Raw genomic sequence first — 24572 nt, 5'->3', positions numbered from 1 at the left:
CTTTGGTTCAGTATATTTTATGCCAGTGATACAGCTCCTTAACTCACCATGTGCCGTTTCATGTTCCTTTCAAAACATCTTGATGTGTGTCTTTGTAACTTGCAGCATAGCATGATTAGGCAGTAAAAAAGTCTGACTGCTTGTTTGTACATATCTGGGTTTGTGTGCGTTAGCGCATTAAGCCCTGACGTATACTTGTTTACCAGTGCTTGTTCTTCCTCTTGCTGACTGCTTATATTATCAGCACAAATCAACATCAGGCCCTAAACTACAGCCCTTGTCTTATGGGTGCTTCCACAGAAATTGTACTTTCATTTCCGTGGGCATCCAAAGAATGCATCCTCCAGGCCTGCGATTGCAAGGCTCTGCAAGTCATGCCAACATAGGTGTCCTTCAATCCTGGATATGAAAGTGTCTGCATCCCTAGCCCACTCTTTTTACCTTCCTGTCTTATTGGCAAAGGGTTTTGTGTTTAGTGCTAATATCTTTTTCTCCAGATTTGGGATTAAGGCTTCAATATTCCTTTGGCGATTTAAGCACTAAATGAAGCTTTTATCAACACACCTGCAGCACCTATTCACAAACTGGGTGAAGTCCTACTCTAATGGATCTTTGGGCTCCTTGTCCGACCCGTCTTAAATAAAGTCTGTCACTCTCAATTTAAACCAGGGTCCTTGCTAACTTTAGGCCAAGGGGGTCCAAGTGTCTTGCCCACAATTCAAAACTGCAGAGTTCTGTTGGAGAACTAAATGTTTAACCTCTGTGTCTTCCTGTGCTGGGCATAATTCTGCTAAAAAGACAGTATTAGTATTAGAATTAGTTCTTTTCTTATTTAGAAGTTAGAATTTGTAATGGAAATGTTGTCCTCTGTAGAACTGCCATTTGCGTGTGTGAGCTCCTAAAGGCAATCTTTATCCTGCCGTAGGTAATTCGTATACGTTAAATGGATGCTCTTATGTTTAAACACAGGTCTCCCTTTTGGTGGTGTGCCTTCCTTATGAACGTTAGGTAGCAGATAGTGTTGGGGTTACCAGATGTTTTATGAAAAGGTATTGCTTTTCTTCCAAGGTGAGAAGATCCTTGCTATACCAGTTGTCAAGAAGGTATTTTAGCTTGCCTTGTTTTTCTTTTGTTGGATTGTTGGGTAGTTTCATGCATCACATGGTGTCGCCATGTTTCTGGTTAACCTCATGGAGATAGTCTTCCTTATTCAGAATGACCACCATGCCGGTAACACATCGGTGGACTCGTTGCTTGGGATTCACCCCTGGAATAGGTAAGGGGCCTCCAAGTCCTAGTAACTTTTCACTATGGCCCTGGAATAGCTGTATAGATAATCTGAGTTAACATATAGCCGTGGTTTATATTTAGCTCTTGCTCGCGCTTTCTCTTTGACCAGACTTATGTAGCTGGGGTTTGCTCACTTGGCTTGACACAGTATAACCACCCTCTTGCCAGACCACAGAGACGTAGCTTACAATCAGGGACCTGAACGCAGTTTTCTATCTGGGATATCTTTTTAAGTGAGGCTCGTACACAGTAGTAAGCATTTTGTGTGTTTTGAGTAGACTTGATCAGTTAAACGGCAAGTGTATTCTGCCTGCGTAGTCGTGGGATCGTTATTAGTCCTTTTGTTATGGTTACATTCGATTGCACCGCAGTTCTTACTTTCTTAATCATTCTAAATGTGCCCTTTAAAAGTTACACAAACAGAAGAATGCAAGTAGATCCGCTTAAATGTGGCCAGTTAAGCTCCAAGTATATTTTGCGTGGGAACTCGCGTGACCGGTTTAAGTCTATTTTGCTATAATCCCATTCTACCTTGTTACTGTCCTTATTTACCCTAAATGTGCCTGTCAATAAGTTAAAAAGATCTGGTGCCTAAACTAGATGGGTCGGCATGCCCCTGTGTGATTGTATAGCCAACTATTTCAACATGCGTTTGGAGTGCCCTATTTTACATTGTTGTCCAAGCACTATCTAGACATTTTCTAACTTGTCTAGCATAAATAACATGATGGTTCATCCAGAAACTATAAAAAGCGGCAACATGCATGGCCTTAATAATGTTTCTGATTTGAACATGTACTAATGCCTCTTCAATGTAACATATCACTTACTTAATGTTTATTTACCTCTGTCTAGATGAATTCTACAAGGAAATGGCACTGTTTTTGTTTCATTCACTGTATTGTTACTGACTTATATCGGTCACTATTACAAGCCATATCAAACATATATGGGAGAAACAATTACTGTATCTTGAATAAGAGGTATCTTAATTTAATTTAATATACTATTCCTACAGTTTCCGTTCCTGTTTGCATGATACTGAAGCCACACTGATCTATTGGCTTTTCTTTCCATTTTCTACGTTTATGAACTTATACTTTACACGTTTTTTGCATTGGACCATAGTTACTTATATTCTTTTCTTGTCCAGTTGATTTAAGCACTAGCCGTTTGCCAGTACCGCTCATTACTTTAACACCTTTATTAATTTAGTCACATATTCGGACTCTGCAAGACCTGAATAATGCATTGTTCTCAAATACTGGAGAATTAACAACTGGGACACCTGTACATTATTGCATGTAAAAAATGTTTTCACTTTATTCCAAGAACTCACCCTCTTCTTCCTCAATACACATATGGTGGTGGGCACAGCTTCTTTTTGACAAATTTCATTTACTCACCACAATTTATGACATTTGTCTTTTCCGCCTAGAGGAAGCCCCAGGCTGTTGAGCCAGTTAGGAGATGAAACACATGTCGGCTGTTATGCAATTGTATTTTAGTGGAATAAGTTAGACTTGAGAATTATGGAAATACTCACTGTCAATAAAAAGGAAAATTGAAAAAAACAAGAAAGGAAAGGAAATTATACTGTTTTATGTAAGGGTGGACTCATGGAACCAGTTGTTGCAGTTCATTTACATTAGGTCCAAACCTCAGTTGGGGGTCTACCCAGCCTCCTGCAAAATCTGGTTATTACTCAAAAGGGAGAGAGTGCTGGACCTTAGAGCTTATCACTAAGTTCCTGCATACTCTTCAGCTGGTCTTGTCTTCCTGCAGGGGAAGAGAAAACATCACCCCCACCCAAGTCTTTGTCACAGCTCATTAAGGGCTAGTCTGATAAAGTCCCGAATTTTCTGTTTCTTCCTCTAGAGAGCCTTTCTTAAACTGTTGCGCTGTTCAGGTTAACAGTGACCTTGTCTTTAGTTTCTTTGACTCCTTTTTTGTCTCCTTGTCTGAAGTCTGTGTACTTTTTCTACCTTCATCATAATGGACGTACCTTCTGGCGAGATCTTTTTCCCCAGTAACGTTTGTATCATATCATATAGATTCAGGTCCTCTGAGCATCACCCCAGGGTCACCACCAATATTCATATGTCTGAGAATCATTAACAGCCCTCAAGAAATTCATTTGTAGATTCCATGTCTGAAAATGACAGGATGGCACATCCTTTAAAATCCTGTTGTGTCACCCACATCTTTAAAATCTGACACAGACATATTTAAAGAATTTACAATTGCCTACATCATGTTCATGCTATTCTCCCTCACCATGAGTTTCTATTCCACCAAAGTCACAGTATCCTTAGTGAAAGAGACCTTACTATATATGTCAGATTTGGTACACTGCAGGTCCGGAAGGGCTACCAATATCGGGGATCCCCTCATGACAGGCCACTTCGCTCTGTCTCCTAAGGTGTCTGCTATCTGCCTTTGCTGAAAGCCATTTCTTTAGTCTTAAGCCCTTTAAGGACAGAGTCCAAAATCATCTGGCACATGCAGGTGTTCGGTGAAACTTAGGCTGGGAAATTTCGGGGCATCAACCTGAAGGCAGTCATTGCCAGGGACCCTGCAGCAGGCCTGACTAAAGCAGTGGATCCTGTTGACCCCATGGGTTGTTCTCTTCCACTGACGTAAGCACCTGGTGGCAGGCAGCCAATGGGCGGAAACTCTGGCTGGGTCCCGAAAACACAACTTTCACTTCATGTGGGCAAAACCTCTTCCTTGCTGTTAAATCCCCAGCTCTTCTCACCCGGGGCCTCACATGTTGGAGCCTGGAGGGCGGAGCTCTGACTTATGCACCCTCCTTATAGCCCCCACTAGCGTCCACCCCAATATTTTATTTTAAACTAAAATGTCCCAAAGAAAAAAAAAATCGTTTCATTTAGGTTTAACTGTCTCTGAAAGTTGCAAAGCTAAATACGTGACCATACATTAGAATTGCAGTTTGTGCTGCAAAACACTTTATTGAAATTTAAAACTAAAATACTTGTGCCTATGGAGAGCTGACATCACGCCTCCTATATTGATGAAGATAACTTGCATTTCAAACAGCGCTTGCTGACCCGGTGTTGTGACTTTGTAAGATTCTGACCCACACCACACCGGCTGAATCCATGCCCCTGCGCGCTCTCTTCAGCAACAAATGTGTGCTGTTGAGTACCTAGAAGAGAGATCAGGTGATGTCATCCTGTCAACCTGTGATGTCATCAGTGCGATCACTCGTGCTCGCTCTAGCATTGTGCAGAAAGAGTTACATATCGTACGTTATTTAAAAACGTGGGGCACGATTAGGCACATTTGATGTAGGAAGAATAGGAATACATCACATACAAACAAACATAAGTTCCCAAATCCCAATACAAACATTTTAGGCTAGACAGTTGTAAACCAATGTAAGTAGTGAAAGGCTTAATACATGACATGTTAAAAAAAGACAGACTGTGGGTTCAATAGAAAAGGCAGGTCATATTTAGGACAAACAAACACTTATTAGTTAGGAAACATATATACATGCTGCATTGTTAAGTTAGCTGTGCTGAAACACACAAGAGGCCCCAGCCACATTAAAAAGAGAGTTTTTCTTTAAAGCTGCACCAACTGTTGCTTTCATAATGTTCACTTAGCATGAACAGGGTGGAACAGAAGGGTGTATCCTCCCTTAGCACAGGGGTCCTAAAAACCACAAGTCATTCATACTGTGTTAAGGGGAACTGTGTAAAGGGTCAGATAAGTATTTGCAAGGGAGGGCTACCTTGAGCAGCACGCAACATATAATCTCTTGTTGTGCAGAAAGATAGATATGGTGAATGACGTCATTGTAACTTACACACCCATGAGGCCAACAAGTGCAAGTGCTTCTTTCCAGAGGCACCTCATTATCTTATCTGTACTGCTTGTAGTTGCTTACGTAAATGCTGAACTCTTGACCACAGTTTTTTGTGGTTTTTACAGTATAAATGCTACTGGTGTTTGAACCAGAACTTTGAACTTCAGTCATGGCCTCTATGTGAGACTGCCTGTTGTTCCCAGCTGAAAATCGATTAAATTTATATTATTGTGTCAAAATGATTTGTTTTATTTTATTAACAGATTTCCCTCTAACACATTAGTGCACATCTTGTGTGCCAGTGACACGGAGGCTGAAACGGTGGGTGGCTTCCTCACTCTAGAGCAGAGGTCTCCAAACTTTTTGATGCCGCACCCCCCAGTTGAAAACTAAAAATAATTGCCCCCCCCCTCAGAATTTGTCACAATTGTTTTATAAAGATGGCAATGTTTAAATGTCTAGACCTATTTAAACATTGCTGTTAAGTACTGTTACCTTTTTTAAAATGCAATAATATGCTTCTGATTAAAACAAAGGCATGATACCTGTATAATGTTTCTTTCGGCCAGTGACTGGCTCCCCACCTGGGATCAATTGAGGTCCCCCTCAGGGGGGCCGCCCCCCAGTTTGAAGACCTCTGCTCTAGAGGCAAACTGTAGTTTACAAACCGCCACCGTCTTGGTTTCCGCCACCCTGCTGCCTGCACGTATGTTCTGGAGAGCTGGTTTATGTCAGATTACAACTGGTCGGGTGTGAATTTTCATTTTTTTTTACCCCGGGGCAAGATATTTAAACAAAGTTTAAAAACGCTTATTTACTGCATTGCCTGAAGCAAATAAAGTCACTGGGAGGGAACAAGCTATGTCGGTCCCTGTGGTGTATTCTGGGAAAACCCGTCATTTAACTGCATCGGGATGGCTTTATCCTGTGGTTGGATATTTAAGGAGTCAGTAATGCTTGTAAAATAAGAAGTGAGTGAGAGCCAGATGAACTAACATTAGGAATACTGATTTTCTAATTCGATTGTCTCATGAATCCACTTGAAATGAGTCTAAACTTTCCACCCTGGCAAATGACTTTACACATCCGTCGTCATCAATAATGGAGGCAGTTTCGAAAACAGCATCTGAGAGAGCTCTGTTTGTCATGTGCTATAAGAAATGTGTGGAATGGCAATAAATACCCCCAGGAAGGAGATGCAGCGCCTGGAACATGAAAACTAGAACTACGCAGGTTGGGGTCGCACAGTATGATTCTGGTGCGTTTGCTTCACGAAGTCGGTCAGAGAAATGGCAGCAGACTGCCACTGTTTGTGTACTACCGGCCATGTTGCTTTGAGACACAGACACACAATCCTTGCATAACATGCTACATAACGTTCCCTTCCTTGGTGCATAGTGTGTCTGTCCTTACTTCCAAAGGTATTCCTCTGTTGCTGCTCAGCTCCAGCGGCACCGAGTGTGTCTTCCACCACAGCAATGGACATAGCACGAGAAAACATGGCGCGCGCAAACCATAGTTGCACCAAATCAGGATTCCAAGTAGGGCGTTAAGTGGGCCTGGCCTAGCAGGAATTGTAAGCGGGTTGGCTCTTCTGATCATGGCCTGAACTTTAAATAAAAAACACCGATCAATTTCTCGAAATTTACTGTAATTACCCATAAATTAATCCGTATCAGCAGCACAGTTCCTGTTTACGTTTCACATTTTACTTCATCTCATGTTCCCTAAGGTTAGATGCTTTGTGCAGATATTGTGTTTCTGTAATTTTCTTTCAAACAGCACATGACTCTTTTCTGTAGTTCATACCGTGAACTGAGTCACCTCCAGATGTCTGGATAAATTCAGGTTGTGAGTGGGTGTTTGTCAGGGCACAACTGCGAGCTCTAGAGCTGGCTGAAGACAGTGAGAGTTTCCCACAGTGCCTGTCAATGGGCCACAAAGGTAATCAAACTAAATGCACATGCAATCTTTGGTCTCTTTGAAGAGTGTACAGAGCAATGGTGAAACATGTTCAGATTATACTTTAGGGAAAGTTTGTGAAGGAGGTCCACAGCTATCGCAGTACAGACAGCGCCAAAGGAAAAGAAAATACAGTGCTTACAATTTAGTGCTTGGGTTGTGTGTGTATCTTACACACACAACCCATGCACTAAGTTGTGAATGTCACTAATGGTGAAGTGGAGGAGACGAAAGGCATACATGCAGACGGGAAAGTGAAATACTATGAAGAGTAAAGAAACGAGGTGTGAGATACCTAACAGAGTTTTCAGAAATCTGCTGGGAGAAAAAGGGTACATGTGTCTAACAGAGTGAACCATCGCAGGGGAAAGTGGTGAGAAGGGAGGAAAAAAGTGATTGGGACTCTCCGAAAGACCAGTACCCATTTCACCGACCATAGTAAAGTTTAATTCACAGTCACATATGTTCAGATTTGAAACACTTAAAATTTTAACTATTCACAACAAAATCTTTGTGGTTGCTTGTTTATTTGATACTGCTAACAAACCATGCCCTTAACTAGATAGGCTTCACCTCTTGGACTCCTAGTAAAGGGTCTTTGGACACACCCCTATTAAAGACACCCACTTTTTTCATCCCACTTAAACCACTGATGCCAAGATGTATAAAGAATCCTGTGCCGGTGTGTTGCAATGAACCACTAAACAAGCTAACACCGTAAGACGGAGCACAGTGGTCGAGAAGGCATGAAAGAGGAGGAAGTGGCGTCCTCTACAGAAACCTATTTCAGTTAATGCAGCTGACGTTGGTATAAGCCACTGAGGCTAATAACTAAAACAGCCTGCCTCACTATGCTTCAATGCATCCAGCTGAGACTGGACTGACTGGTAACCTCTCATTGCATAGACAGTGACTGAGTCTGGCTATCTCTACCTCATCTCTCATGCAATCCGGCTTTTCATGGACATCTGAAGTATGCTGTTGTCGTGGCTTGTGGTTCGTCCATGCCTCGTGGGCTCTTTTTACTGCTCGTGTTGTATCTTTTAGTATCATCATTTGGGTAGCTCTTCATGAGCGCTGAGCTGCATAAACTCCACACAGATTAGTTTTCCCTGCTCCACTCTTTGTTGTCGTTTTTTGGCTGCATTTAACATTTTTGTAGGGAGCATTGTAGAGGCCTCATTTTATTCCCAACCCTGCACTACATGCTCGACGGGAACGCAGGAGTTTCACTAGAGGTCAGACACTCTTGACAACACCCTCGTTTATACTGGGCAGCAGGATCAGTTCGAAGTGGCATGGAATGCAGAGTGTTGCAAACCAGGATAATTCCAAAAACAAGTTCACGCTCTATGAAACTTCAAAGTGGCCTGGCCTCCACGGAGCTCAAAGGAGAGAAAACATAAATAATGTGACATACCTGGCAGTCACGCAAAGCGCTCCAGTACAGCCTATCGAGTTCGCGCTGTATGAAACATCTAAGCGCCATGGCTGCCATGACCATGAGCGCAAAGGAGAAAGACAAAAAAAAAATATATAGTAGTTTGCTCACAGTAAAACATATCGGCCTTCGTTCAATAATCCTTGTAACAGGGTCAGTCTGCAAGGCGGTAACAAAACCCAAGGTGGGACAAACGTAAAGCATTTACCAACATCATCAAGGGATTTTTGAAAGGCAAGCCTAGGAACGAACGTAAGTGATGGGCGTGGTTAAAACCCTCAGAAGAAATTACAACACGTCAGAGAGCAGCAGTTGTGCGCTTGCTACGTTCGACCTAAAAAGGGTACTTTATGAACCAAGAGCTACCTTTTTGACAAATTTGGTGTAATTCCGTCCAGCAGTTCGGGCTGTAGTCGTGTCTAAATTGTCTATGGGAATTAACATGGGAAATATACTTTTTTTAACTGCTCCCCTTTTTCTTGCGCCCCTCTTGACGGATCAACCTGAAACTTTCCATGCACACCAAGACCCAATTTGACACGTTTTGGGGGAAAAGTTCATGAAGATTCATTAAATGGCGACAAAAATATAGCAAAGTCAAAAAACACTTTTCCTATGGAAACTAGGCCCTAACTATGACTACCTTCTGGTGGCCACCAGTAAGTAATATACATTCATGCATATATATATGTGTGTGTGAGTATATACACACACACACACACACACATATATATATATATATGATCTCTCTTTATCAAATAACCACAAAACACTAAGTGGTGCAGAGCTGAAGTTTCCATTTTATTTTGTGCAAGAAACTGTACTGAAACCATGTCTTATTTTATTCACTGTGTATTCTTGCCTTTGATGAAAATTGTGTTCTGTCACGTTAGGATTTGTCCATAATTCAAACCTGCATTTTCATATAAATGGAAAAGTAAAGTAAGCATTGTTTCTCTCTAATCCTTAAAATAACTAAAAACGAAAATTAAACCTTGTCAAGCTTGGTAGACATACAGACCCCTGCTTCGAATGCTTAGCACTGTTATGCAGCTCATTGAATAGTTTCTCTTAGTATTGACTTAAATATGTGAAATATATTGAAATCATGGATCATGGAATCATGAATCGTTGTAGAGAAATAAATCTAATCTGAAACTTTTTGAGATCATAATTGTACTAAGACGGTTAATTTTAATTGGTGGTATGGATACTGTAATCAAGTCATAAAAAAATGTCTACTTCCCTTTTTATTTTGAACATCTACTGTTTGTGACTAAAGTTATACCTTAGAGCAAGGTGACGCCAATTATCTGTGGTTGGCAATTTAGTGTAACGCACTACAGTTCTGGCTACCCCGGTGCCATCTTAGGCCGTTTCTGAGGGCCTTACGTGATGTGCTTTGCAGGCCTTGTTCGCAGTTCTCACACACTTCAAGTATAAACATTGAATCTCCTCTTAAGCACTGTCTATTGGCCTCTTATCTAGCCTACGAGCATGTTATTGTGCATGATTTTATGCTGTAGTGAAGTCTGAAATTCACTTCATGTCCTGTGTCTCCCTACCGTGTATGTTCGGTCATCCACAGTCCTTTCGTAATCCTTCCATATTCGCTGTGCTCTTTAACTCTTACTGGATATTTGTCAAGGTGCCCTCTGATACCCTTTATATTTCCAGATTTATGATATTGCCTTTATCGGGTTCAGCCCTAGTGTTGTCCCTTTCAAGCTCTGAATGCTTTGTGCTACCTGTTCCCTTTGCTCCCTTGGTAACCTATGTAACCTGTAGGGTCCTAGTACTAGGGACCTTTGTCTCCCAGGGCCTCCTTGAGGACCTCAATTTTAATATCCTTGTGGAACGTGGATGAGGCTGTTCGCCCATGTCCTGGAGGCCTCCTCCCGACCCATGGCAGCCCTCTTCTTACAGCCCCTCTTCCCTATCAAGCTACCTCATCCCTTATAGAACTTTGGTGGTTTCCTGTTGTAAAGTCAAAGTGGTTAGATTAGGCTTTTTTGCATTGTCTAGTCTACTTGAGGAAGTGTGTGCTAGAGCCCTGTAGTTCAGTGGTTCCCAACCTGTGGTCCGGGGAACCCTGGAGGTCCGCGAAGCCTTCTCAGGGGGTCTGCGACTGCTTAGAAAATTAAAAAAATATTTACAAATATTGACAAATTAGGTCCCCACCTTCCAGTAATGACTCAGACAGGGGTCCCCCGGATTCCAATAATGATTCAGTGGGGGGTCCCTGGGGTCCATTAATGTTAAAGTGGAGGTCCACATAACACAAAAGGTTGGGAACCACTGCTGTAGTTGGTCTTTGAATGCACAGATTAACAAATTTACCTCTTCTTGTGTTTTTTTCTGTTGCCTAAGATTAGGAAGATTCTGCCATTCATCCCCTGTGAGCTGAAGAAATCAGCAGGTACAGCCTTGGTGTTATCAAGACTGGACTATTGTAATGCACTGTACTTAGGTGTTCACCATTGTTTTTTGAAAAAAAACTCCAAGGCTTACAGAATGCTGCAGCGCGACTCTTAAGGAAAATTCCTAAATTTAAACCAGGGTCTTAAACATTATGAGAGCTTCATTGGCTTCCTGTGAAGAAAAGAGACATGTTTAAGGCCTTATGTCTGGCACATAAGCCCCTTTATGGGATGGCCCAGCATAACTGAAAAAAAATCGTTACTGGTACAGTCCTGCTAGAACTTTATGCTCCACCAATTCTAAGACAGTTAAGGTTCATAAAATGACAAAAAAATTGGGTCTGTATGAGTTTTGTTCACTTTGCTGCACAACTCTGTAGTAACGTACATTAACACTTGAGAGGCCAGTCTAATCTGTTTATTTTAGGAAACAGCTTAACATGTGGTTATTCTCCTGCCCCCGTTATAACCAGATGTAAACAGCAAGCCTCAGTTGGTATCACTCCCTACGTGGTGTAGTAGTCAGCGTCACGACGCCACTGGCATTTGCACGCAGGACAAACCAATCAATTTCAATTCCTCACTGGCAGATACGTCCATGGGATGCAGCACTAACTCCGTTTTCTGTCTATCGCATCTAGTTTCTGTAGCAGGAGACTGCAGTGGGGCCTATTCTACCAAAGTATTCTCTGTTTCCGTTGCTTCGCCTACAAGCGGTTTCCAACCTAAATGTGATTTTAACGTGATTTGTGCTATTGAAAGGTTTTCACACTCATGCTGATCTTGCACCAGTGGAGATTAAGCACCTCAGTATGCTACCAATGACAGGTCATGTTATACTAAAGCACAGATTTTACTCCAAGAAGTCACATGGCATCTTTATACCTCATTTCCTCTTCAGAGCTGCTCCATGCCGAAACAGCAGCCTGCATGTTTTCTCTCTGAGTTTATTATGGCCAGAAAACATAAAACTAAGAGAGCTTCATAGCGCATTAGACTTCAGGATGCAAGCAACACCTCAGAAATCCTTTCGTCCCCTGACCTAATTAAAGCTGCTCTCACATAAAACAGACCCTGGCCTACTGGCCCTCTGGCCTCCATAAAAACGCTTGCTTTTTTTAATTTTATTTTTTAAATAAAGTTTGCACCTCGCCTATGACGTGTGTATCCTGCAAGATACTGTGGTTTTTCCCCCTTGCTTTCAAAGAAAACAAAATCCACGTGGGGACAGAACGTACGGTCTCAGGTTATCATAAGCTGACATATGGACTGTGCACCAGCCTGCATTAAAAAGGGACGATCATGATTCAATCCATTAAAATTGTCCTCCATATACTCACCACATTAGTACCTTGACATTATTAAAACCTGGCAACGGACATGAACACTGATAGCATGCGTGCCGTCTATGGGCTATACATAGTCATTGCAGCTCTCCCTTTTTCATTTCCCCACATTCTCTTTCTCAGCCGAACCCCCTTCTGGAATGGAACCAGGTGACATAATGCCAGCGCAACTCAATGTAGGACCACAACCTGAAATAAAGCTACTCATATACTGATATAGACCGAACTGTCAAGAACCAAACCAACAACTCTCCTGCCCCGATACAGCCTCCCTTTGTCAACCATCATCCTGGTTCAATTCAGCCCAGCTGCAACAAAACAACAGCATCCAAACAGACTCCCCCCCCCCCCCCCCCCCCCCAAAGGAATCAACCACCAGTAGGCATGATTCACATGAGAGGAGTTACTATTTGCCTCATACAGCCTTTCACAAAAGACCGGACCACAGGTCTGTTATCCCCAACCCAGAATGACCTGCTTGACCTCAGTCTGAAAGTGGATCACCAGGATGAGATGATAGGAAGACTGATAACTACACTTTTCATTTCTGTCTCCCACAAGCACACTCCTTTCAAGGAGTGCTCTCCTCACTCTGCCGATACACTTCAATAGACACGCCTGCTACTGAAGAGCTGAACTCAGACACCAGAATTTAGGAACATTCCTCCCTGTACATTACCTTGAATGCTCCTCCATTCACCTAATAGTTTTTGGTCTCAGAACCCACAGCACATCTTATTACCACATTCTCCTGAGTTAGATGTCCTCTAAGCACAAAGATTACTCTGCCCAAGCACCCTCTGCCAAATCACTTCCTTTCAACCTCTTAAGCATCACATCACATTCACTTATCCAAGACAGTGATGTTAGCGTTATTGCACTGGAATCAACATCTGTTTGCGCTCATGCTTCATGTCCTTATTTCTTGTTATCCTGCCACTTGGATACATCTTCCGCCTCACCAGGACAGAATAAAACGTATCCTTGTATCATTGCCTTACTGGGGAGATTACAAACACAACACTTAAATCACTGAGGCCGACAGAACATCTTATATTCCCACCTCACAATGTAAAGAGTTTTATTGGTTTCATTGATGATAGCGCAGATTAACTCCTCTTTGAAACAGATTTTCAACCTCCACTGAGAAATGACGAAGCTGCACATGCGTCGTCCTAAAATTTGTCCTGTTAACTAACACCTGCTACAATACTGCATCTTCTCTACCCTCAATAAGGGACCTACACTAGACCTGAAGTTTGTAAAGAAACACCTTTTTTAAGAGAAAGAACCTGGTTGTTCTTAAGAAGTATTTGAGTTGGGGAGTTTTGTAAATCACCATGAAATCTTTGTACATTTCCTTGTGCACCCCGGCTGTGTTACACTTACTCTAGCGCATAGCAGTGGTGTAGCGTGGGGTGTGCAGGGGGGGCCGGCCGCACCGGGCGCAACATCTGGGGGGGGGGGGCACGCTCGCACTCGCGAGTGCTAAAATCCACGGGTTAGGGGGCGCAAATTACTTGCCTTGCCCCGGGTGCTGACAACCCACGCTACGCCACTGGCGCATAGTCAGCTCTGCAGTCCAGTGCTGCATTCTTGCACGGTGTACTTGTTAACAGCTTTATTGAGTGGCAAACATTTTGGGTGATGGGTAGTGCTACCGTGATAGGGATTTAAGATTTGGGCCTGTCTGTGCTTTGCTCTCACTGTGGGCTTGGTCATTTCTTTATAGGAATTGGCGTGGTCTGCAATCAGCTTTCCCGATTGAAGGATTTCCCCCCAAAAAGTGCAGGCTTTGGCTCTTCCTTGAATCTGTATTAGTTTGTTTGGATTCAGACAGCGTGTTTCATCTTCTTCCATAGGTACTCTCTCCAGGTACTGAAAAGTCTTCCACCATGATGCAGCTCTTGTAGGTGTATTAGAGTAGAATTTCTAGTTTATTGAGCATTGTCCAGGACAAAGTGTGGCCCTGGGTACAGAGGATGATTGGCCTCATTTGCCGTAGAAGGTCCTGAGCAGAAGCAGTTTATTTTACAAAGGGTCACTGGGTATTTGAGGATAAAAAATTCACAATGGTCATTCTTGGCAACTTATAACGTGGAGTCTTGTTAGCTCACAAAGCAGCTTTCCCGGTCTTTTAAATATATGACCACAGCCTTCAGACAGGGGAACTGCACATGTGATTTGGGTAGGGCTGATGGTCTGAGCAGTCAGTCCATTGGCAGTAACGCTTCGACTGCTGCCCAGCTCATATAGTAAGCTACTTACTGTTTGTCCAACCCGGCATCAGACTACATTTTGATTTCTTGTTCATAAAATACCTGTTGCTTGCTAGTAGAAAGTTCTAATCATAAATGCGTATTTGTTTCAAAAATATTCATGCATCCTATATCACTCACCTATGAACCTATCTAGCCACTCATAGTCCTCCTTCAGCCACTTTTCTTCGCTCACCATGAACTTAATCTACTGATGATTCTGTCAGTGGACATTCATGCACTCAGCACACTTCTGCCCTGCACTTATGCATTAGTCCACCCATCCCCATGCATCCATCATCCACCTGCATGCACATATCCATCAATCCACACCTATGCCCTCATCCATCAATCCATAATCCACCCGCCCATATAAAATGGCTCCCATCACTAAGTTTCCACTTTCTTCCAACCATTGATTTATCTTTGTATTCAACCACACAATCATCACTTTATCCATTCGTGCATTTAACCAAAATATTTATCTGTAGCTGCATCTGCCCCTTGGGTACTGTCTGACTTCATTTGTGTCTATATTTGAGCATGTTGTGTGTATATGCCTAGTGTGCATTTGGGTCCCTGATCGCATATTTTTGTTTATGCATCCAAATATAAAGCAAAACAACATACTTCCATTATAAAAAAAGAACACATAACACCAAATACAGATCCGGGCTGTTGGCTTTGCCAATACTTTCTTGCTCTATTAAAAAAGCGAAAGGTTAATGTTTGTTGAGATATGCATAGATAGGTAGAAATCGCTGTGCACAGAACCAGGACATTTTTTGATTAAACACATTAATTCGTAGTTAACAGAAGGTTTGAAATTTGTCTTGAGTTTGTAAAGGTTAGTAACATGCAGGGAGAGTAGAAATTAACGTACGTCCCCGGCTCATATTTTTAATAAATGATATAAAAAGGTCAAAATTTACCAAATCATTTTGCACTTTTGTTAGGCTTCCTTTCATACTGTCCTTTATAGCTGACATGCTATTCACTGCTTTGTAGCATTATTGCTGTAGTGGTGCTAGAATACATTATATCATTAGTTGCATGAAAGTAAAACTTGAAAACACCCGCCTACCTTGCAGATCATAACAGCCCTTATTATTATAAAATACTTTCAAATGCCTTTACCTAGAAAAGAAATACCTAAAAAAAATAATTACAAATTTCTATGGTCAAATGAACCCCCATTCCAACAGCTTCGGAACTTTGTTTGCACAGTGTGCACGTGAGGGGACATAGGGCCAGATGTATCAAGGAGGCCTTTTGCGAGTCGGAAATAGCGATTTTTAAGAAATCGCAATTTCTGATTCCCAAAATGCAGTGTATCACATTTGCGATTCGGTAATAGCGATTTCTTAAAAATCGCAAATGCTATTACCGAATCGCAAATTGCGATACCGGCCCCATTTGCACCTATGGGCCTGTAGTCCCATATCTGCAAATTTTTTGCATTTCCAAAATTGCGATTTGTAACCAGAAATCGCAATTTTGGAAATGCAAAACCCCAGGGTGCTGGGGGCCTAAGGCCCCCTCTGCTGCACCCCACAATAATTTTTTGCAGCATGTAAGGTGCACACATGCCAAAAGGGCATGTGTGCTTTACATGTAAATTTTAAAAATGCATTTTAAATGCATTTTTAAAACTTGCACATGGTTACCACCAAGTTCAACTTGGTGGTAAATAGCGATTCCTAAATGCCCAATTCGCATTTAGGAATTGCTTCTTACATGTGCTTAGAAATCGCAAATAAGGAATCCTTATTTGCGATTTCTTACTTAGGGAGTCGCAATTTCATACATTCTGAAATGGCTTTTTGCATTCGCAAACGGGCATTTGCACCGTTTGCTAATGCAAAAAGCTTTCATACATCTGGCCCATAGACCCATGAGGGGGCATAGACCTTAGTTGTTTTCTGTTTTCTGCTTCCACCTTCCCAATCTAGATGTAAGATGGTACCTGTGGTAATTTAGAACTGGAGAGGCCCAGAAGTGACAGTGGGAATCTGATGAGCTTGCTGCACCCTGACATCAACTTTAGGCCCAGTAGTGATGCAGGGCAGTATGTTGATGGAAAAAGATGGTTGTAACAAACCTACACCCACTGATCATCAACTGTGGAAGGCTGTGGCTGAGAGATCCTAATGGGCAGTTGAGATGCAGGCTATGAGCTGCGCTTCCACTAGGATTGGTGGCATAACCTGCAGATGTTCTTGCATGAAGACAGATGGTGAATTGAACATAGGGCCGATAAGCGATTACAATATCTCTCCACCACGAAGTGAGAGTCCCTCTCTTAGACTGAGTGAAAAGGGTCTTGGCCAAGTGGACAGTCTGTGGTCCGCTCGATACTGGACATTCAGCATAGGTTGTACTTGTGTGGCACAGAATCGGAACAAGCTTAGATGTAGATGGGAATTTTTTTCAGTGCCCTGGAAGGAAAGATGGGGAGAGTTTTGCATTGAGTATGAGGGCTGTCGAACAATATTCCATCAACATGGAAGCAAAAATCATTAAAAGGGGGTGTAATTTGCTAGTGGTGATTCATGCTCAGTCCTCTTTAAAGGTTTTTCAAGTTTGTATGGTGCCCAAGATCTTTCATTTTCAGGACTAGATGAATGTACATGGAAACTGAACTGGGTTGGGCCACCTAAGCATCCGGGGTTTACCTGTTAGAAACAGGGATATGGACTTGAAAGCCATCATTGAGAACGTTGCATAGAAGTTCACTTCAGAGGCAATCATTCCTTTTAATGAAGACTACGAGAGTATTTAGGCTGCTAACAAAGAGCCATGGAGGTTCAGCTAAGTGTAGGTGGAAAAGTAAAAATCACCCTCGGAAGCCAAGGCTAGTAGGATTCTGCAAGCCACAGAGAAGAAGAAAGACGTTTACTACAAGAAAAACATAATCTTTGTGTTCCTCGAATTTGGTGGGTGGTGGGAGGGGGTATGTGTATATGTATCCAAACTATTCTCTGCATTTAATATGCATCCCTTGTTACTGCATCCAGTTAATCTCCTCGCCACCTAATCCGCTCTGAAGATTGTTATGGTGAGATAAAATATTATTTTATTCAGAATTTCATAAAATGCTATGTACGAGTGGAATTTGTGTTGCTCTTTGGAAAATGCCCTTTGCTTATGAAACATGTTCAACTAAATAAAATGTTTGAATCCAAAAAAATACAATTTGTGGTGCACTTAGCTAAGAATGATGTCCACCTGGTGTTGTACTATTTATTGTTCTTGAGAGTGACTTTGTATCTTCTCAATCTTTCCATTTGTAGTACCAAAAGACCCAAACCCCCAGTGGCGAAGAGTGGCTTGGAGCCATGATTGCACATTCCTCGCCTATGCAGAAAGCACTGGAACTGTCCGATTGTTTGATCTGATGGGAAGCGAGCTGTTTGTCATCCCACCGGTAATTACTCTTCCGTTCATGTCTAACCAAAGTCAAGATTATTTGTACAAAAAACATCATAGGAGTAATTTGACATATGAGATTTATGAGCAAGGGTTGGCAGAGCTTCTTGTGTAATTTAAGTAGCTCCTGGTTTTAAGCAAGAAAATGCTCTTGTTCTTCTGCGCCTAAATCCTGTCATAGTGACGAAGACTGAGAGTTCAACAGACCCCAAGAATATCCCAAAATACTGCCAGTGTAGTGCTTTGAGAGCCATTCCTTATGTTGATGTCTTGGAGATGTTACAGTAGATCCTGTAGCCTCTTGTTGAGGACTGAAGTTGCCTCTACTCTTCAGGCATGCCTAGATGTGGCGGGCCATGTACCCCAACAGACCGTGGTACGGACTAACCCTTTGCTTTCATTTTTGGCTCATTTGGGTTTTGTTACAATTGTGCTGCCCATGTCAAGGCATGGCTTTGGCTAAGGTAGGATACGGACTAAGATCTACAGCGCATATTCATGTTTTTCTGCCCTCATAATCAAAAAAGGTATTCAGGTGTATTTTCATAATACTATCCAAGCCTATAGTCTCCTAGTTTATCTGCACACGTTTTTGTGCCTGCATTCGGTTTGAGAGCAGTAGTGCCGGCAAAGTTAATTAATTTCACATTTTAATGTACATTGAACATCTCAAAATATGGAACATGCGATCCAGCTGTGATGTTATATTCTTCTCTCTAGAACAAATGAACATGCTCCTGTCTGAGGCTTATAACGAGCAATCACAGAAAAGATGTTGAAAGTGGGGCCAAGTTCAGATCAGTGACACCCTTCGGAATGGAGTCTCGATTCCGCTACTATGAACGGGAGCTGGGGAACTCTTTCTTATGAAGGAGTTTACACTTTCTCATGCACTGCATGATCCTAACCTTTGTGGTATCCGTAGTGTGTGTTTATTAATGTTAGATCTGTTTCATTACATGTTCCTTTTGGGTGAAAGGCTTGAAAATGCTAGAACATGTTAAGTAAGGCACTCAAACGTGCAATATTTATGGATACCTTCCGTGACATCTGTTCAGTGGAGTTTATCTGACAATTTGTGTCCTCTTCTGTGGAACTCTTGCTGTCTAGAGGAAATCTCGCTTCCTTTGTCAGTCCTTGAATGGATGACAGCAACGTTTCCATGACGCTATAGTACTTAATAGAGGTGAGTGAACCATTGAATTAGCAGAGAGAGCTGAGCCAAGGGTCTCGCTCGATTTCTTAGAGCCTGTGCAGAAGTGGAGCCCTGAAAATGTTTGCTATGTAAATCATACAACAACCATCACGTAAAGTATGATAAAGTCTCTTCAAAATTCAAAAAACTGTATTTCTTAAACTTGTGGAAGTTTTGATATTAATAGGTTATGTTAAAGCACTGCACTGAGAAGTACTTATTAAAAGTGATATTTTTTTAAAACATTAACCATTTGTGAACTAAGAGGAAAGATAATTATCATTTAAACCCTGTACGTGGCCCAGATTATTATACAGCAACATTATAGGCTATTAAAGCATGCACAATAGGTTTTTGGACATCTCGTATTCTGAACTCACATACGTAAAAGTTCTTTAATACGCGATAATGAAGAACAAATAGTTTGGGTGAAATCAAATATTTGTAAAAGGCCACATAATTTCAGCAAGGAGGCCGTGATTTACCTAGGTTTTCTGGTTTCACTGTGTACAGATCAAGTCAATGGGTATCTATTTGTCTTTCCTCATGTTAAGGCTTTTCTTTTACCTCTTTGTCCATTTGCTGCAGTTTTTCTTCTAGCGCATACTCGACCCTAAGTCATTAGATCACTTTACATGAGCACAAGTTACATTACACTAGGTCACCCTTCATTGTTGATAGGGATGGGGGAGATTAAGTTATTTGCCCAGAATCACAGGATGTTGAGCTGAAACAGACTCTGACCTGGTTCCCCAGTTCCAAAGTTGACAGCTGACTGTAACGCCACATTCAGGGTACAGGGAGAGAGGCAGTGAGAAGCCACATGAAAGTTCGACTTGTTATGTGCTTGTGGTTCCAACAGGACCTCGAGCTGACACCAGGCTTCAGGCTCGAGCCTGGCTCAAACATTCTGTGGCTTGCCCACCTCCAGAACTTAGTGTATATAATTTACCATAACACAGGTGGTAAAATAGGCCAAGTGCCCCACCAGTCCACATCAGTCTGGGGTGGAAATAGGATTTCTCTCCACAACAGTGAGTTTTGACGACTTCAAACCTACATTTTCAACAATTGTTTTAACATACAGTTGCAAAAGCATTCTGAGAGGGAAGAGGTTAATTCAGAATTAGAAGAGCTGTGGTGTTTCAGCAGAGTGGTCAAGCGAAAACTGTCACTTTAAAAAGTCCACCAACAGTTTCATGGTCTGGCTACTTAGAAGATATGTAGCAAATATGATCACTGTAAAATACTGCCCGTTTCCAAAGGGAATTTGCTGACAAAACAAACATTGGAAATCCAGTCCGTCTGGTGTTGGCTGCCTGCCTTTTGGCTTTGTCAGTGCTTGTTTTGTTTTACCATAGTTTTACTATAGTGTCGTTATAGTAGCTGCCAAGCCTTTGTCAATACTGAAAAAAATGGAATAAATCGTTTTTGGTCTTACAAAACACACATTGGCATAGTAGGCCCTGGCAGTTAAGGGATCTGGTTTGTGTGCAAATGTGCTCCTCGTGAAAGGATGCTGGCCAGTGGCCGAAGTGGTCGGAAGAAAAAGCTGAATGAAAGAACAACATACCAGTGGACGAAGAGGGCTGGATGAAAACCCCTGAGTGTGTAATATGTCTACTAAAATCCGAAGGTGTTGGCTAACCCCATACCTAATACAAAGGAGCAGTTAAGAGAATACAATACGAGGAAATATGAAACCTTCTTCGTCCAGTATTGGAAACACAGTTCAACGCATTTTATCCCACTCTGGAATATTACATTTCTGTGCAGGATGATAAGGCTGATAATCTGCCGAGTTTCTGCAAGCACGTGGTTGTTTGAAAAAATACAATTATAGAAGGCGTTTTAAAACTGTCCAAAGAAGCGTGTTCCTTTGCAAGTTGTCTCGTGCCTTTTGAAATTTCTTCCGGTGCCTTGAAATGCTCTTGCCCTCCTTTCTGTGAGCGCGATGGCACAATTCCTCTCTTATGTGGCAGTCCCAAGACAATGAGCGGATTTATGTTGCGTGTTCGGAACAGGGGCCTTAAGCAGAAAGGCAAAGCAATTATCGGCGGTACATTTGGTCTTTTAAGGGACAGTAAACATTAGCTGGCGTGACATGAAAAAGACAAAACCAGCTCGAGACTTGAAAGGGGAGCCCGCCTGGAGAAAGGCTCTGGTTCCCGTGTGTTTCTGTGACGGGCTTTGCATGCTGGCAGCTGGTCTAGGATTGGCGCCTTCTGTTCCGCGTTTCCTCGTCACAGTTCTCGCCTCGCGACGCTCTGGGTACCAGAGCTCCAGAACTTATTTTTGGGGAGCGGCACTTATTTTTCTGCATCAAACGTTTACCGAGACGAGTTGGGGAAACCCACAAAGCAGATCGGGCGCAAGGCTGCACAAACCACCAACACTCAAAAATGGGGTTAAAAGGCCGCTTTAATAGAACAGGTCTGGATAAAGAACCTTGGCAATTTGCCTTACAAAACTAACCAACCTCACTAATACATAAAATAACCTCAAACCTCCCACCCCCACCCTCTAAAAACTTACCCATCTTCAATGCCCCCTTTCCATCCCCCCCTTGCCCCTACCCACCCATTATCCATCTGTCGAACTGTCCCCTTTTCAATCTCATCACCTTGCCTTTTGTCCCTTTTACTCCCTGTCAAAACCCCCCGTCATCTCAACTTGCACCACTGTACCCTTCCCCCCCAAAGCGTATCTGCAAAGCCCCCCGCCACACAGGAAAACCCGGCAGGGGTTTTCCTGCCCCACCCCAAACTAAACCCTCAATGATGATCCCATAACCTTTCGCCTAATAACTCAGCAACCTTCAATCTTAACTCCAGTAAATAAAACTCATTGCCTAAGAACGACAAATGAACTCCATCCTGCCTAAAAAGATGCGAATCATTATGCACTATATCACCATGATTCAAAATGGAAAAACCTTCCACTAAACAAAAACCTTGCATCTCTCTGTTAACCTTTCTCCTCTGCTTCTCAATACCCTTAAAAGAAAACGCTCCTCTCCAAACTCTTCTAGGCACCAATGCAGTCCACACAACGTGCGTCCCTGCCCACTTCCGTTTAATAGTCAATAAATCCATCTTCATAACCTTCAAAAGTCCCATACCAGACAATGCCACTAAATCGTTCTCTCCCAAATGTATAACTAATAAATCTGGACAAATCCCCTGAGACAAACGCTTGGACAAAATGAACAACAATTCCCCCCATCTCATACCACTTTTACCAAACCATGATACTCTAATTCTAGCCCCATCCAGACCCAATTGCCTTCCGAAACTCCTCTATGCAGCTTGTTTCTCCAACCACCGCACAAACGAATGCCCCACTATCCAAACCGAAGACATCGATCCGCAGGGGCCAGGAACACAACCTAAAATAAAACAAAAATTAACATATTAACGGAACAATCAAATTATGCAACATCAAATTCCTCAAAAACACAGGGCCTAATATAACGCCTAAAGCATCTAGATCTCCAATGGCCCAGCTCCATAATTGCCATGTCTGATAAGCCTAGCTGCCTAGCCTCTGAGGCAGCCCCAATTCTAAAAGAATGAGTACCTTACTGGCTGGAATCCAAACCCAAATGCTTTAAACATATTTTCAAAACTGACAGCAACTGTGAAGAACGTAAACAAGACCCATCCTCATGTATAAATACCAGCCGTGTGTCCATCGGCAACCTACCTGCAAAATTCCTCCAACGCAAAACTGGCCCTTCAGGAAATTGTGTCCCTCGCAAAACCACCTCCCTACCCCGACCTAACTGATCTGTCTTCGAAGCCCGTAACCATAAATATATCAAATCTTGATGCTCTTGCACCTCAGAAAACAAAATACCATCCCTACCCTTCAGACCCAATAACTCTGAAACTCGAAAAGCACCATGAAAAAGCCATGATATGCATAAAGCCATCAATTGCACTTCCCATTGTGAAAGACAAACTTCCCTCAACATTCCAATAATATCTCTTAATAACCTTATTGTTATAGGGTGTCGTCTACCACGCCGAGCACCCCCCTCCCTAGCCCAACCAGCCAAAATCCTTCTACAAATTTCCCCTTCTACCGGGTCATAACCCCAAAAATACTTACCATAAAAAGCAATGCCCGCCAACTTACCTGAAATACTCACCGCAGACAAACCCAAGTCTATCTGTTGCATTATAAAACGTACATCATCCTCCCTTCGCTGCTTGATGACTACGTCCCCCTGAACTCTTCTAACCGCCCCCGATGCTACAAATTCCATCCAAGCCTGCTCATAGCTTTTTCGCGTTGACGGAACCAAAGAGTGTTGTATCAATTCCAACATCCTTAAATTCACAACTCCCACAAAGTCCCTGGAAATGGTGTCTTCAAAGCGTCCGCTCCCGGTGCAAGACCACGGCATCTCTGCCACTGGAAATGAGATAACGCATCAGCTATATCATTATGGACCCCAGGAACGTATAAGCTTTAAACAAAATATTGAATTGCAAACACTTCAACAAGAATACCCGCAACAGACGCAAAACCTTTTCATCCTTGGCCTTTTGACCGTTAACCAAATTCACAACTGTCTGATTGTCTACATTCAAAACAACATTCCTGTTAGCCAAAGTGTGCCCCCAAATGGCCAGAGCGACCACCAGTGGAAAAAATTCCAAAAAAGCAATGCTATGACAAACTTCCTTCCATTCCAATGCTTCCGCAGCCCAATGACTGTCCCAAAAAAGTCCAAAACTATGAGCACCTGCAGCATCAGAAAATATTTGAACCTGCCAAAACCAATCAACATCATCCACCAGCATAGTGACACCATTACAATCCTTCAAGAACACAATCCACATCTTCAAATCCTCACGAACACTTGCCTGTAGGTGAACATGATGGTGAGGTAAAACAGCGCCCTTTATTGAAAAACCTAACCTCCTACAAAAAGCCCTGCCTACTCTCACCACTTTACAAGCGAAATTCAAATGGCCTAATGGACATTGAACCTCCCTCAATTCCAGTTTTGCTTTACTGACCGCCTCTTCCAACAAACCGATCAACCAGAACACTTTATCTGACGGCAATCTAATTTCCATTCTCTGTGAGTCCAATTCAATACCCAAGAAACTCAAACAGGTTGTTGGCCCCTCAGTCTTTTCCGGCACCAAGGGCACACCTAATTCCGCCATGACTCTCTGAAAACTACCTAAAGCCTCCTCACAAACAGCAGATCCCGACGCACCTACAAGGAAAAAATCATCTAAGTAATGCGTAACTAACTTATGCCCCGTCCTGCACTGAAAATACCACTGCAAAAAGGAACTAAACATCTCGAAAAGTGAACAAGAAACTGAACAACCCATAGGCAAATCCTATCTACGAATATAGCTCCCCCAAACTGA

General features: G+C 42.4%; 1 protein-coding gene across 2 annotated transcripts in view; it reads left to right on the top strand.

Annotated features, from left to right (window-relative positions):
- The window catches only part of NBAS (NBAS subunit of NRZ tethering complex), a 1762396-nt gene that overhangs the window by 204018 nt on the left and 1533806 nt on the right, over positions 1-24572 (top strand). For both annotated transcript variants that reach the window (XM_069235962.1, XM_069235961.1), the window contains exon 7: positions 17846-17979. In XM_069235962.1, coding sequence (XP_069092063.1) covers positions 17846-17979 — 134 coding nt within the window. The remainder of the gene's footprint in view (positions 1-17845; positions 17980-24572) is intronic.

Source organism: Pleurodeles waltl, chromosome 5 (genome assembly GCF_031143425.1).
Source record: "Pleurodeles waltl isolate 20211129_DDA chromosome 5, aPleWal1.hap1.20221129, whole genome shotgun sequence".
Classification (NCBI taxonomy): domain Eukaryota; kingdom Metazoa; phylum Chordata; class Amphibia; order Caudata; family Salamandridae; genus Pleurodeles; species Pleurodeles waltl.
Note: the sequence above shows the minus strand (reverse complement) of the source record. Positions and strands in the feature narration are given on the sequence as shown.